The sequence below is a fragment of the Pungitius pungitius genome, chromosome 15 (genome assembly GCF_949316345.1).
Source record: "Pungitius pungitius chromosome 15, fPunPun2.1, whole genome shotgun sequence".
Taxonomy (NCBI): Eukaryota; Metazoa; Chordata; class Actinopteri; order Perciformes; family Gasterosteidae; genus Pungitius; species Pungitius pungitius.
This window is the reverse complement of record NC_084914.1, coordinates 5,189,910-5,205,910: the sequence shown is the minus strand read 5'-3', so window position 1 is coordinate 5,205,910 and position 16,001 is coordinate 5,189,910. Positions and strand designations below refer to the sequence as shown.

At 43.4% G+C, this 16,001-nt stretch overlaps 1 protein-coding gene across 1 annotated transcript in view; it reads left to right on the top strand.

The window, feature by feature from the left end:
- The first annotated feature begins 5,023 nt into the window (after positions 1–5,023).
- Positions 5,024–16,001, top strand: part of insra (insulin receptor a) — a 35,584-nt gene continuing 24,606 nt past the window's right edge. The window contains exons 1-2 of the mRNA XM_037458891.2: positions 5,024–6,200; positions 13,474–14,022. Coding sequence (XP_037314788.1) covers positions 6,125–6,200; positions 13,474–14,022 — 625 coding nt within the window. The 5' untranslated portion in view covers positions 5,024–6,124. The remainder of the gene's footprint in view (positions 6,201–13,473; positions 14,023–16,001) is intronic.

Here is a 16,001-nt window from a genome sequence, read left to right as displayed (position 1 = left end):
GGAAGAGTGCTTACATGTTTGAAAACCTCTGGCCTCCTGGGCCATACCCCCCCCCCCCCCCCCCCCCTCCCCCCACAACCCCCGACGCCATGTCGGTACAAATGTGACCCTCAGAGAGGACGAGCATCCATCTAGCTCTCGCCCCTCAAAAGTATTGTCACCGCAAAACGGCTTTTCAGATGTCCGCAGGAAGACTTCTTCCTTTTTTGGACGCTGTGACGCAGTGGGAAGGGGAAGCGGGCCCCCCCCCGGTGGTGGACGTCCCACCCGGCCCTTGACACTCGGCGGGCGTCTTTTTTCCTGCGGAGCGTGCTGGCGTCCAGGAAGAGCCCCGGGATGAATCATGTGTGAACCTCATTGTTCTCCCAGACAAACAGGCCTGTGTGAACCTGCGTTTGTCACTAACCTCTGCCACAGTCCCCTGGTTCCCAGGTTCTATATGCAGACCGCCAACGCTCCATCACACGACTTCCCAGAACGCGTAGTCGGCGATTAATCCGAGGGGATCAGGTGCGGCGGCGCCGGCGCCCCCCTCCCCCCCCCCGCCCCCGGGCACTGGATGTTTCTCACACAAGGCCACGCTTTGGGGGAAGAATAAAAAAGAAATGTTATCCATTTTAAACTCCTTGTATTTACCTCTCGGATATCTCCTCCAGTTCTTAAAAGATACTGTGGACTGAAATAACACTGGTATGTCACAGTGTGTTCGCAATAACAGAGCGGCAGCGAACCATGACCCCGACGTCTTCGGGCGTCATTTTCAACCCGGGTGCTACCTGCATCCGAGTCGGGGACGCCGTGGCGGTCCCTCGTTTGCGGATTGCCGTTCCTGATAAAAGACGCAACATGAACTGATCCACCTGTTGATGTGAGTTAATTAATAATGAATCGTCTGGTAAAGGTGGAGCTGATTTGTAATTAGTTTCAACACTCAAAGGTGGATTAACCTATGGTGATACATCATAATTTATCAGTTGACTTATATTATGCAACCTGAGCTTTGAAGTGAATGGAATTGTGGAAATGGTGAAAATTATTTGCAATATTTGGAGTTGAAGTACGTAAGTAAAATGAGTAAAATACTCAAGTAACCTTAACTATAGTTAATTACTTTAATTAATGTATTTAGTTACTTCCCGCCATCGTTACCATATTGGTTGCTAATAATACTAAATAAAATGACTTGTGATGTCAAAGGGGGACCAGAAAAGAGACTTGAGTTTTTTTGGGCTGTACAGCTGACATGTTCATATCTAATAAATAATGTTATGTGCATATCAGCTGTTTGAGACTTGTTCTGCTCATCGGTGGCCATCGGGTCATTTAATCAGCTTAAATTTAACCTAATGTTTTTATTTTCAACTCTTATTTACCATTTAACACATGAACTCATTGTCATCGTGGCGTCTTCTCGTTATATATCGTGTCCGATCGCATTGTTTTCCCTCTGAGACCACTAAAAGCAGCTTTTTTGATGTTGGTGCCAAATTTTGAGTGATTTGTGGAAGGCCAAGTTTGCTTGATGTTTCTCTTCCGAGTTACATTTCCCGACACTGCAGCTTGTGAAATCAATGCCTTTCGACGGCTCACATGTAAATATCGGATGTTAAAGCTTCCTTGAAGGCCCTGCAAAGGAAGAGTTCTTTTCCCCCGAGCAACATCAGCAGGTAACTTGACTCCACGTCACTTTCGACAGGAAACTAAATGGCGGGGGAACTGCTACACGCGATGCTAACCAATGACGTTAAGTTTTAAGAACAAACCGCTGTTGCTGCTTTGTAGATGTTCTGACCCTTTTTTGTAATGTGTGTATTCAGGTTTTATCGGTATAAATAAAGCAGTGTCATCTGCAAAGTGGCTTAGCTGTAGTTTAAAGTGAATCAATGTTCTTTGCAGCATCAAAAAACGTTGCGCGTTTCCAAAGTATGAACGAGAACCCCAATGTTTGATCTAAATAAATAAACGCTTCATATGAGTCGAGGCAGTGGATTTTGTACCCAGCAACAGGCAGCAGGCTAGTCACAGCCTTCACATCATGCATTTATGAGTCACTTGTTTTTTGTTCATCTCAGCCTCAACAACACATCAATAGCTCTGAGACATAATGACCCCCGATCTGATCAAAACAGCAAAGAAGGGCACGCACTGTATGCTTCAGCAACAATCAGTTTAATGAAGACATATTATTCTAATATCCAAGTTTCCGCTTGCATTTGGGGTTTTTACTTTACCATATTTACTGGTTTCTGAATAAACCTGTATTTACTCTTTGCCTGAAAGGATCCTTTTAAACCAGATTTAATGGAATTGCGTTGCCAGGCAAAGCTCGGGTCCTTGTTTGCTTCTCAGCTGATGTCATTCACATACAGTGCAAGTGGAAATTGCCTGGGACACACTGTGAATGCCACATTTAAACGTTGAGATGGTCCATTTTCATTGTATAATGGTATGGAAATCCTGACAGCTTGTTTGACCAAACAGTATTTGAATAGTTCTCCAATTACAGAGCGTTTTGATAGTTAAACAGGATTCATATAAAAAATTTGAATGATATTCATAATGTACAGAAAATCAATAGATTAGTAACCAGGTTCCTTCAATTTTATGTTTTAGTGCTTCACAATGAACAAGATGTCAGACAATGTAAAATGAACAGATGAACACCTAAAGCTGTAAAAGTGAGTTACAAAGAAGGTATGCCGCTGTTATGACAACAAATACAAACTTTTTTTCAAAGCAGCCGAAAAACGCCAACTTCATCCTAAAGATGTATTTGTTGTGAGAATAAACCATGGACCTCATGAGTGGGAAGTGGGACATGGCTTCATAGGGTCACTCACCCGCGCTAATCTCATTAGAGCACCTTCGCTCCCACAGGCCGCACACTTTACATGGGATTATGTTTCAGATATCGAATTCACAGCCATAAAGCATTAGTTCAGCGAAGCAGGACGCTCCCGCATTGCGTGATGGTCCAATCGGCTCAGTAACTGATCACTTTTGGGAAACTTTTCTCTCTCTCTCTCTCGTTGCTAAAAGTCGTTGGACGTGGTCGGCGAGCGTCACCGACTTAACCCCCCCCGTTTACCTCAGCTGTGTCTCTGTGCCATCTTTGACGTGACACGTGAGAGCCTCCGAGCTTCCCTCACTCGGGTAAATAACTCTGATTTTACTAATGAGCTTCGGTCCCGTTTTACTTGGGCACCAAGCGGACGCCGAGGCCCGGCAGCAGAAAGTGGCCCGTTGTTTCTTCACATCACCTGCACGGCTTCGTACAGAGCTTTAGGCCACGGCATATTTCCCGGGAAAATGTGCAGCTTTCTTTTTTTTCTGTTGTGTTCCAGTGAAATCTATTTCAGTACAATAAACAATAGGACACGGTTATCTTGCTTGGATGGAGGATATAAACAGGTAGCGAATCAGCAGTGGTGATAGAGACGCTCACTGCTGCTCACACAAACATTTCAGAGGGAACAATTTCAGATATTTTTAGCATCCGAGAGCTCATGTTCAAAATAGATAATCTCAGTGTTTTTCCATTAGTCCATCGGAGTTTTGTGAACATCACAGGATCAGAAGGAGACTTGAGTTCTGTTTTTAAACGGGGTCGCAAGGATTCCTGTCCTCGTGGTTCCTGTTGCTTCCTAAAATAACAGAGGATCTTCTTCTTCATTTCGGGACACGTAGAGTTCCGTCACTCCTAGTTTTTTACAAAGATGAATTAAGGATGGATTTTTTTTTGTGCTCAAAAAAACTTTTCTTAAAAGCATGTGATCTTGAATTGAGTGAAAAGGAATTTAACAGTTACATTATTTTGACCAGCGGTCCCCCACCAAACTTAAATTTATCTTTGAATTGTTTGTGCAGAATACATTAATCATGTAGATTTGTAATCATCACTTTGCTTTTGTCTGTTATTCTAATAATCAATGATCTATTATGTTCTCTATTGACTTACTAAACGTACTCTGCGGGGGGGGGTCACTGTTATTGCTAAGTATGAAGTTGCTGTTACTGGTAACTACTATAATACTTGTACCTAAAAACCCTGCTTATTGTTTGGTAATTTACTGTAAAAAAATATTTTCTGCTGTACACGTTATCAAAGCACTCTGACATTTCACAATTGTTTTGCAATAAAATAACTGAATAAGCCCCTTAGATCTGCTCCTCTGTGTGATGTCGCAACATGAAAACATCTATCTGGAGATCAACAACGACGGAGCTATCTCCGTGACAACCGAGCAAACCACATCCACTGAGAAAGACAGGGGGATGTGGTTGAAAGGTCTGTAGAAAGTTAGCAAAGTCCAGAGTGGACTTATTGGATCAAGTTCTGACTGGTTTTTGTCTCTGTTACTAATGATAACGTCTCTTGTCCAGCTTGTGCTCATTTTCCGGGGAAGTGGGCAAGGCCAGTCCTGCCGGAAGGTAATCCCTGTTTTCGGAAAGTTCATTTTCAATATCGATTAGTCTGTTCATAATTTGTTTAATAAAACAATGAATAACTTGATTGCTTGAATGTATAAAATGTCACAAAGTATCACTGTTAAAGTGATGTCGAGTCAAACACGCCACATTCAACGTACTTTGATGTATAACTAAAAAGAATCTGAAAATCCTACATTTATAATGATGACGAACTTGATTTTTTATCAAAATCGCTCAACGGAACAATAAACAAATAGTGTGAGTTTGGACAGATTAGTATTTATAGGGTCCAATGTGTTCCTTTTATTTCAAATAAAATAAGTCTCCAGCTGCCATTTGTTATTCATTTTTAATTATTTTGCACAACAAGGTTTCCGAAGCAAGTAAATGAATGTCTTTCCTAACACGTTGCCGCCTGACAGTAGGATCGGTGTGTTGTGTAATCCAATAAGCTCCAGTCCGCATTTCCCCTGAAGCCCATCTGGCTCACTGGCAAAGGTCTGTTTACAGGCGCAGAGGCTGAGAAGAAGAAGAGGGACCCCCCCCCTCCTCCTCCTCCTCCTCCTCCCCACAGGACCCGGGACAACCTACCTCTGTCTGCGGGGGGAAGGAAAAAAAAAAGACCCAACTCCAAAACTTTAGGCACGGATAGGCACTAACCGTTTTGGCAGGAGCCTCAACACACATTTATTATTTTATGTTCTGTTCCCAAAGCAAGAAGAAGAAGAAGAAGAAAAAGGAAAGAAAGCGAAGTCTTGTGTGTGTGTGCGCGCGCGCGTGTCAAACCTTTCAGAGTGGAAATCTGTGCACCCACTGAAGAAGAGTTGTCTCTTTGGAGCGAACGAGCTGCTGCGAGGGGGAAAAAAACAACAACAACAAAAAACCTCCGCTTATTTCACAAGCGAAATAAATCGAACAGGATGTTTTGTGCCATCTGGAGGACTTGAGTATTGTGGGCTTTTTATTTTTGTCTCCCCCTCACGAAAGACACGCTAACGTGACGCCACGCATGCCACAACCATCGAGTCAGCAGCAAACGGCTCTAAAGATTCCACGAAATCTAAGTCAATGGTGGCTTATTTTACGGCGGTTTTCCTGCGTGCGACGTGCGTCTCGTCGTCGGTAATGTGCGCCGCGGCTGAGTGCTGCGCGTGAGGCTTCTTTTTAAGTTGTACATTAATTGAACCCGTTGCTGTTAAAAGCAGCTCAAACTTCACTTGTGGCCTGGACAGGAGTGTCGGAGCGAGGCTACGAAAGCTAGCTAGCTAGCTAGCTAGTTAGCTTAGCTGTATGCTAGTTAGCTTCTTCTCGGAACAACAAGTCTGGTTTTGCTCCCCCCCTCCTCCCTCCCCTTTGGACTCAGACAAACTAAACCGGACCAGTTTAACCATTAACGACACAAAAGGGGGAACTCGCGTCCCGTGTCGCGGTGTGCGTTTGTCCCTTTTCCCCCCCCATGAGGTCTTTACTTTAGCAGCAGCGTTAGCTTGTGTTTGACTTAACACGTTGGACCTCTTCCTCCGCCCATCTTCCGGGATGTCTTTTATTTATTTGTGTTTACCTGTTCTCCCACGTCGTGGAACAAAACCAACTTCCTGAGGGGTATTTCTCCTCCAGTCTGTCGTCCTCGCCCGAGGATTATTCTGCGTTTGACTCTGGCTTGTGGCGGACGGTGTTTTGTTGCGACTCAGCTATGTGGCTCCGGACTTTGTGTTTTGTTGTGACCGCTGTCTGCTTCGTGGTGAGCTGTCATCGAGCGAGCGGAGAGGGTAAGAAACACCGATCACCGCATACTCATTCTTATTATTAAACGTTTTATTTTATTTTTAAAAACATTGTTTGAGTGGGCTGCTGATTGATTTGTACAGATGTTTGCCTGTGTACTTAAATATGAGATATTCTATGTGCAAATAATACTAGAGTAATGAAGTGCAGACACAGACTCTCATTTAGAAATACTTTTAATGCAATCGGTTGAATAACAAAACATTATTTTACTGTTCCGATATTCAGTTGAATTATTTATTTCTATTTTGCGATAGAAATTCGACAGGTATGTGCACAAGTAGAAGACACATTGTTGCGACATCGATTACCAGTACACTACATACATGTGTAAACTGTATACAGTAGCATTTTACAGTTGATAGAAACACTCTAAACAAACTCGTGGTAAGTGCAGACACGCAGGTACTCCCCCCGCCCCCCCTCTCTGCAATATTGGCATCCAGATGTTTTTGTTTTTTTAGCGATGGCGAGTTGATAAAGACGGTGGTGCTGCAGACAGCCGACAAAGGGACAAAGGTTAACACTTATCGGCTACTTGCAGGAACTGTAAACAAAATGTTTGGTTCCAAAAGAGTAAGCAGTCTGAGAATTCATTGGAATTAATTGGCTCTGTGAAAGGGAGAGCATTGGTTTGTTGCCGTGGTTGGCGCAGGAATGTAACAATAAGCCCTCTTTACAGCTCCTGACAATCCCTTTTTTATATTCACCAGCCAACAAGCACTGGGTGATGAGAATGAATGAACAACATTTAGGATCACCCACAGACATTTTCACATTTTGTCAAACCCACAGATGTATTACACACACACACACACACACACACGCTCAGAGTTTCACGCTGTTGGAATCCGTTACTTTGAATCAATTGTTGGTTAAATGTTTGAAGAATTGTACAGCAGGCTGTAGGAGCACTAGCTGGGCACAAAGTGTGCATTTCGAATGGCCCAACGGCAGACCCCCGTCTGGTAAACGCCACCTGTTGAAATAGCAAAATAAACCTGTTCCTCTGGCTTTAATTGGTTTGAAGAAACAATGTTTTTTGTGTCGTCAAAGTAACCCTCGAACGTTTGCTAAAATAGTTGGCAGTCATGTAAATACAAAGCAAATGTGTTAAAAGCTCCAGCATAGGGAATTTATTAATATTTACATGCTATGCTCATGTTTTTTTGAAGAGCACATTAAATAAAATGTGTTTTTATTATAATGAGTTTGTCCACTGTATGTAAACCCGTGTAGCTTTACTATTGGCTGTAGCTGGATTAAAGAGGCGCGCTGAAGGAACAGAAGAAGCACATGCTCTCTCACCTTTCATCAGATTTCATCCAAGGGCAAATGGAGCAATGTCATCAAACCAGTTTGAGCAAGAATTATAAGGCATAAATCAAAAGCAAATTGTGTAATTGCACTTTGTTTCAGCCACCCACCCCCCCTCTCAGACTTGAGAGTGAGGCACAGAAGGGAAGGGAAGCGTGCAACGTGGGCCTCAGGCTGATTTCATCAGCTGGACTGACCAGTGTCAGAGTCAGGAAACCATCTGAGCTACTAGTTGGTAACGCTCCAGCTTGGTGGAAAAAGTCACTCAATGACGAAAGCTCATATTTCTTCAGTGGCAACGTCAATTTAATTCATTTATTTACCATCGGCTGGCGTATACTTAATGTCGGTGTTTTCAAGTGGTGGCACTGTTTTATTATGAAGATGCTATCTGGACTATGCTGCTATTGCCATCAGGCCATTTGACCTTCGGATGGTGCATGTATTTGGTTTATGGTTATCCTGTTTGTTGTATTTTGTTTATTTGAATGTTTAGGGTTATTTGATTCTGAATTACAAACCTGTCACTCTCTAAAGTATTTCGTTTTTAGCTTATCTTTTTTATTATTGTGCATTGAGTAGTTTAGTATGTTCTCGGGAGAATTATCATTGTGTTTTGAATGTCTTTCATGTTTTGTCTGTCATGTTGATGTATGAGCTTGCATAGGTATGTTTCTAAAGTCAGGAACATTCTTAAAGTTTTAATAAGTGTAATTTTGTATTTTCATTCTAGATTGTATTTTCAGACAAGATGACGTGTACGAAACAAGAAAGGGGGAAGTCATTTCTAACTCTGGATAAGAAACGGCTGCATCTTGTGAAACATTATACAAAAAACATTTGAAAAAAAGATCAAGACTGTTGTGGGTCTTTGGGGATTTTTGGAGGTTCTTTTCTGGAACTCTCAATCTTTGAAACCATTCAACTTTTATTCTTCCAAAAAACCAATGCTTTCCCCTCTATTCTCCATGGCTCCACTACTAGAGGCTCACCTCAGCTCGTGGGGGGGTCTCAGGTGGTCGCGCTGTCAGACGGCAGCGCATCGATGATCCGTCACAACCCGTCGATTTAATCGGGAGTGTCGAACAGACGGAGCTCACGGTGGAGCCAGCGGCAGCCTGACGCTCTGCTCGGATTAAGTCCCGAAGCCGTGCAGCAATACAGCAAGCGGGTCGTCTCGATTTAAGCCCCCCCCCCCCGGCGAGGAAGAGCAATTTTAGGTTAATGAAACTGTTGCCCCTCCCACCACCTCTCCAAAAACCTTCGCAAAAACTGGCCCTGTTCTGAGGAGCTTTAGTCAGTGTATGTTTCACATGTGTGCAAAAAGAGGATCTTCACTCGTGTCTCCCTCTACAATGTCGGTCCCGGGTTGAAAAATTCACGAATTTTATACGCCACTTGAAGATAAATTAAGTGGCACAACGGCACCGTTTCACCTCCACCACACGGGCGCCTGACGAGGAAGCCTTGTTGTGTCACATGTTTACCCTTGACACCGTTAAGAGGAAATGCACTTGTTATTGTCCTCTCACACTTAGGAGGTAATAATTACCTCGCTGCCAACATTGGCAAAGAGAATAATATGTTTACGAGTGCAGCTTTTGGCAAAAGGAATCGCCAAGTGATCTTTGGTCCCGAGCCAATCCGAGCAGGATCCACCTCAAACCACCCCGAGAGGGAACTTTGTGGTTTTATAGTGTTTCTCCACTACTTGGTTTAAAGGGCAGTGTCTCAATTACTTTGAATTTGAATCGTAATCCCTGGACTGTTGTGTGTTCGGTGTGCAGCGCTGGTCATGTGACCCTTACCTAACAGCTGGCACTTTTGATAACCCCCCCCCCCCCCTCAGTCATCGGCCCCGCTCACAGCGCCGCACTCTAGAAAGAAAGAATGGAGGTTTTATCTTTTTAGAGTTGTTGTATTGCCACAGTCTTGACTGCTGTACTATTTAATCCCGTTGAACAAATGACCAACTTAACCTGAATGAACTTCAACTTCAGCTGTCACCATTGAACTTGCTTGTTCCTTTTTTTAAAATCTATGCCTTCATGGTAGTTTTGTGCTCTATATAATTATGGCTGCCCGTTCTTATTCTGTCACATTCAAGTATTGAAACATTTGTGTGATTCTTTGTGGGGGAAACTTAAGATTTGGATTGAATCCACTCATCAAAGTAGTAGTGCAAGTTGTGAGTGAGTAAGAATATCATTTTTTTTTTTTCTATTCGCAGAACAGAATAATTTATGTCTTTACAGTGTTCTATTAACACTTGACGGGTGACGCTTCTTAAAGTGGATTACATCACATGTGGGTTTAGAAACAGTGAGCGTGTATCCGGGGGACCTTTTGCATTTCGTTTCTTTGTGGTTCGTCTTGAGCTCGGGCTGGAGAAGAAACAGGAAAGCAAAAGCCTTTTTTAAAAAGGGAAGTGTGGCAATCGACGAGTGCTTGTGTTCATGCACGCTCATCGCGGTACGCCACCGGTCGAACTCGCTGTTGGTCATCGCCGCCTTCCCAACATCACAGGCCTGTTGATGCCTGCAGCTGCGGGGGAAAGGATCGTAGGGTTTGCACAGGGTGCCACGGACGGCACATGACGGGCTCCCTGTCACCAAAGCAATGAGCGGTGTTTGTTCAGTTATAGTTGAGATGAATCGTCTTGTGACCGAGACGCTATTTACATCAGGCACTCGCCATGGTATATCTATCTATGGGAGGATGACGTGTCGATCGTTACCATGGTTTTCGTGCTTGGTTTAAATATTCACCTGCAACACTGCATGTACTTACCATTTGCAATATTGTGTTGGACTGTAACACAATCTGATTTTTTTTTACAATAAATATAGTCTAGAAAATACAGAGCCTAATTTGTCCTCTTAAAATGTCAAGTTTTGTACGACCGAAAGTCATAAACCTAAATATATTCAGTTCATAGTGAATTAACAGAATGACAATAATATTGTTTTAAGAAGCTTTTACTTTAAAAAAACAACAAAACTAACAGTTATTTTAAATAGAATATTTCTTTCCGTCCAGCATTTGTCTGGTTGACAAAGAGTATCAGCTCTAATGAGACCGCCAGCATTTACATAGAATGCACAGTCTTTGTAAGAGTTAAAGACGAGTTGGGCAGACTGTCAGACCCTCGGACAGTAAAGAGAGGTGTTTTCTAAAGGGAGGCTGCCAAGCTGCAGATCCTAACGACCCAAAACCAGGGAGCTCAAGGCTTTTTGTCCACGGGAGTCTGCAGAAAATCAACAATAGGCTTCTGTTTGGTAAAGACCACAATAATTGTCTTAACATGCAATGACATGGAAGTAATGAAATTTTCCTCGCCTCTAAAATCGCAATTTGATGCTTTATCCTTAATTCCTATCCGTCAGGTAAGGCACTTTGATTATCTCTGTGCTCTTAAAGTGCCGTAGCTTTGCCTTTTGAGTAGGAGGATTTGGTTTATTAAACTATCTTTATTAAACGGCTCCTTTTTTAATAAACCTTTAGATGTTGATCGGTTTTTAGAGGCGCATACCGTGAAAGGCTTGGATCAATAAAGATCTGTCGCTCTAATGACTCTAAATTGTTGACTCGGAGCACCATCGCTGTGTTTTCTGTCTCGTCTGGCTCAGATTAGGCGGTGTGGGGAGCAGGCCTTGTCACCATGGTAACCTTTGTGATGTCTCCTAGTTTTGTCTTTTCTCTGCACCTGGTGAGTTTCTGCTCAAGTTGGGTAACGTTATCACAAAGAAGAACACAAATATAAAGTGTTGTTCACGAGGAGGGATTTGTTCCTGCTCCTGGCAAAAGTTTTGCGTCTTATCTTGAGTTTTCACACGGGGGGAGAAGCCAACCCGTCCCACTTCTCTCATGTTCGTCACCACGGCGGCCATCTTCCCGGTTCCCCATGTGAGCCGCTATCGGTGCGGCCGCAGTGTATTAGATTCTCTAATGGGAATGTGGGGCTAAAAATACCGTCCCGGCTGAAAGTGAACACTGATATGAGCCCAGACTCGCCGGCCCACGGGGGTCAACTCAGCTGGTTGACTTCGCCGCGGCCACAGAACCACTGTCCGCTCAGACTGGACACCGCTAAACTGTTGTGTTTGAGTGTGTGCGGACTCCTTTTTATGCAAGATGGAGGCGCTTTGTGGTTGTGAATGTGTTGATTTAATGTGCAGTAGGCAGCATTTGCTGCAGTCCCTGGCAGTCACGTTTGTCAGTTTGCCCCAGGAATGTTTCATTTGGAGGTCGATGTGTTGAAATGACGGGTTTGCAGCACGCCGTTCATGCTTATAATTGGGCTGTACTCCCAGGACCACAAAGACTGCTGCAGATATAAATGCACTTTTTAGCAAGCCGCAGTGCTTTTAATAGCTTTCAGTTTAGGACTTTTTGTGTATTTTGAACAAGCTTCAACGCTGTAAGCTGAACTTTAGTTAACTTCTGGTTAAGGTCACGAGGCAAAAGCTTGTTGTTCGGACACTCGCTGTGTGTGTGTGTGTGTGTGTGTGTGTGGTGTGTGTGTGTGTGTGTGTGTGTGTGTGCGCGTGTGTGCGCGTTCCTTCTTTCGTTCTTGCACTATTATGCAACAGAAGGTGTAAAGCGAGCTGCTGCCATAAAGATGTGTACGCCTCGCTGTTCTACCTCCCCCCCCCCCCCCATGGCGGACCGGTTGACTGATGCGCCGGTGGTGGTGGGCTCGTGTTGGAAAACAAACACAGTCCACTCCCCAGGCAGCACATGTCCAGCTGCAGACTTTGTGTAAAATTATTATTTTTTTTTTTAAATGGGCCTGGAATGTAACACATTGCACCGGCAAAGGAAAACCTCTTTATGGCCGTGATTACTTGTGTCACATGTTAGAGTGGCTGCTGATTATCGAACGCAGAGGACCTCCCCTTTGCTGTCAGCGCTTCACATACAGAACCCCTTGACTACAGTAGTGGGTCACATGCTTTTCTACGACTTAAAAACTAATTATTTGATTGCAAGAAAACTATTTTGATTATTGTAGTTCTTTATGCAAAAAGGGCTCATGTGCTGCATTTGGCTTCCTTAGATGTGGGAATTTGCTGTTCTTAATTTTATTTCGTTAAGTGAAATGTTGAGTTTTTAGATGTTAATTAGAAGAAAAACTGCGCTATGATTAGTTCACTATAGTTGAATATGCTAAAGACTACATTATTCATTGAAAAAAACATATTGATGGATCAATAAAAGTAAATTTGCAACCCCACTTTAAATCTCTTATGTCATTGTGATACACTATAAATGACACTGAAAATGTAACTCATCTGTGCCTAAGTGAAATAAAGGAGTTTCTCATCAAAGAGGATCATGTGTCTGGGGGAGGACTGACAAAGCCACAAATTTACTACTGGTGCAATATGTGACCATTACTGCCCCGGTCCCTCTCCCAGACAAACATTTTAATGCATGTTTTTTATGGTCTCGAGTTACAAAAGCAACTCCACAAATCAACTCTGCGTAGCACAGCCTCACTCTGGTGACAGCACTCCATATTTGACAGTGGCTCACAGCCAGTTATGTGGTTAGACAAAAAGTCAGTGAAGATAGTCTGGTCTTTATCACAGAATGAGACATAATCACATATTTTGCAGTAAAACTTTAATTATCAAGAGAACAATTTTTCTTTTGGGATCTTTGAGACCCTGTCTGACTTCTTTAACCTTGTTTTTCCAGTTTACAGAACCGACGTGTTGACTAATAACTAATAACATTCAGCAGTCTGAATCTGCCAACAGCACAAGATAAAACTGTCTGTGTCTGGGAATTCTAAGCTTTCATATTCAGATTGCAATACTTTTAAGTTCTCATTTTTTCATTTTATTGTTCAGCCTTGTTTTGACATTTTTGTTGTGAGTCATACTTGTAGGGGTTGAGTTTTTAAAGAACTTTTTCCTTTTTATTTCTTTTCAGTGTGTCCAAGCAAGGACATCCGCAACAATGTGACCAACCTACGCACGCTAGAGAACTGCTCGGTGATCGAAGGCCACCTGAAGATCTTACTCATGTTCAGGACCAAGCCCGAGGATTTCCGGGGCCTCAGTTTCCCTAAACTCACAGTGGTCACCGACTACCTGTTGCTCTTCAGAGTTTACGGCATGGAGACCCTCAGCGATCTCTTCCCCAACCTCACCGTCATCAGGGGCAACAACCTGTTCTTCAACTACGCCCTGGTGATGTTCGAGATGCTCCAGCTGCGAGAGATCGGCCTCCATAGCTTGATGAACATCACCCGAGGGGCCGTGCGGATCGAGAAGAACCCGGATCTCTGCTATCTCTCCACTCTGGACTGGTCCAAGATCCTCGACACAGTGGAGGACAACTACATCATGGCTAACAAGAACGACCGCGAGTGCGGAGACGTGTGCCCCGGGGTGGCCATCGGAAAGACCACCTGCCAGACCACCACCATCAACGGACACTTCAGCGAGCGCTGCTGGACCCAGAACCACTGCCAGAGAAGTAAGCTGTCTTCTGTTACAGAACTTTCTATATATAAATATATGAAAGGAATGGTGAAAATAATTACTCGTGGGATGGAGGACATTCTTTTTAGCAATTTATAATGTAATCAAATCAGTCAAATCCAAGTGACAGCATCTTTTTATACATTTTGTTTTTAGTTACTCGCATACTCCTTCTTGCTAGAGATTTCAGGTAATGCCTATTAATCAAGAGATGGGGGCTTGTCAGTTTGCTCTTTACGATGTGTAGTTGTAATGCAAAAAAAATTGATGCATCTAAAGCAATTGGACAAGACAATTGTTTTTTGCTTTTGCCACTCGTCTAACCTTTCTAACATTTACAGAATTCAACGCTCCGTTTGGACCAAATGAAATCTCATGAGGGTCAATGTTTGAAAGAAAACTAGTGCAGAAGCAACAGTGAAAGTGTTCACACCAAATGTGTTAGCCGTACCCCTCTTTTTTTAGTGTTGAAATGTCAGAGCCGTGTCACGCCGTGTAAATTCAGCTTGAACTGTACTCTAATGTGAGGCAACGCCTCACCAGTTAGCCTTTGACTGTTTACTCTCAACGGACTGTGGTGTTGTCACTGCTCGTGCGATGTGGAGCAGGTAAAAGAGAAGATTTCTCGATTTCTCTGCACTTTCCTCATCGTCCTCCCCGTCGAGCAGAGCGATTCGCTGTAAAAAAAAGGACAAGCCCGCTCATTTCACACTGCCAAAGAGTTCAAGTTTGAGCGCTGCGAAGAATTTTGCGCATGGGTGCTGTCTGAACACCTTGGCTCGGACCGCTGTGCAACACGGCGTGCAATAGTTTTAACGGCGCTTCTGAAGGAGTCTCCCCCCCCGTACATGTCTGATCTCCAGTCACGGGTCTTTGTTCTGCACGGGCACCGCCTGCGGTCTTGTGGTCTCTCACTAAAGCATGAAAAGATCTGTTAAACCCGAGCGGGAACCACAGGACAGAGTGCGAGGGATCCGGTGTCCCATTCAGATGTAGTCTGTTACTGCGTTTTATAGACTCGCGCTAGTTCTAAAGGTTGCATTTCGTTATACTTGTCGTCTTCTAGTGTCACGTCTGCTGTTGTTGTGACTGATTTAAGCAAAACGTACTGGATCTTATTGCATGGGGGAGCGGTTTAGAGATAAAATGATCCCGCTCAAATAGAGAATTGTGTCTGTCGTGTTGTTCTTTTACTTAAAGGTGTCTGTCAGCTCTCTTAAAGTAGAAAAACAACTGTTTTGTGATGCAGTTGGGAAGTCATGTAAGTGCCAGAGGTGACTGGCGGTCACACACCTTCGGCAGTCAGAACATCAACAGGAAACAAAGCTGCAGAACCACGAGGCTTGGCTTAAATCCAAGGTTTGGTCTCGCAACCCATTTTATTTCCCTGCTTCTCTTCCCCTTGTGTAGTTGTGAAACCCCTAAATCTAGTTCAGTCTATTTCATATATATGTATATATATAAATATATATTAAAGTCTCTGTCTATCTGCTCCAACTGAATACAGCACGCGGCAGTTTTGTGTAGGGTCAACGCACGCAAGTAAACAAAGTTGTGTCAACCGCGCTGTAATATTTTACTGCATTAATCTCGGCCACAATAATCTCATTGATTGAGCCCTAATATATATCTATTTGTGCTTATATATTTCCTTTTTTTTTCAAATTCACCTTCAAATTGCCAGTACAGTTCACTCTGTTTACCTGTTGTGAAGTTCCGTTTGTTGCCAATACTCATTTGAAGAGGATTGGGTATTGATTGTGTTTTGGTGGCACGGCTTTGTTTGGCTTGAAAGGGGCTGACAGCTGGAAATATTGTCTGTGATTCAATGAGATATCACGGGCTTCCCGTTAAGATGTTATCTTTTCCACTGCTGAGCTGCGCTCACAGAATTTCCATCCGTCCATCAAAGTTTTTTTTCTTCTTTTTTTCTTTCCAAATTTTTGGGGCATTTAATGTCTTCCTAACAGTCTC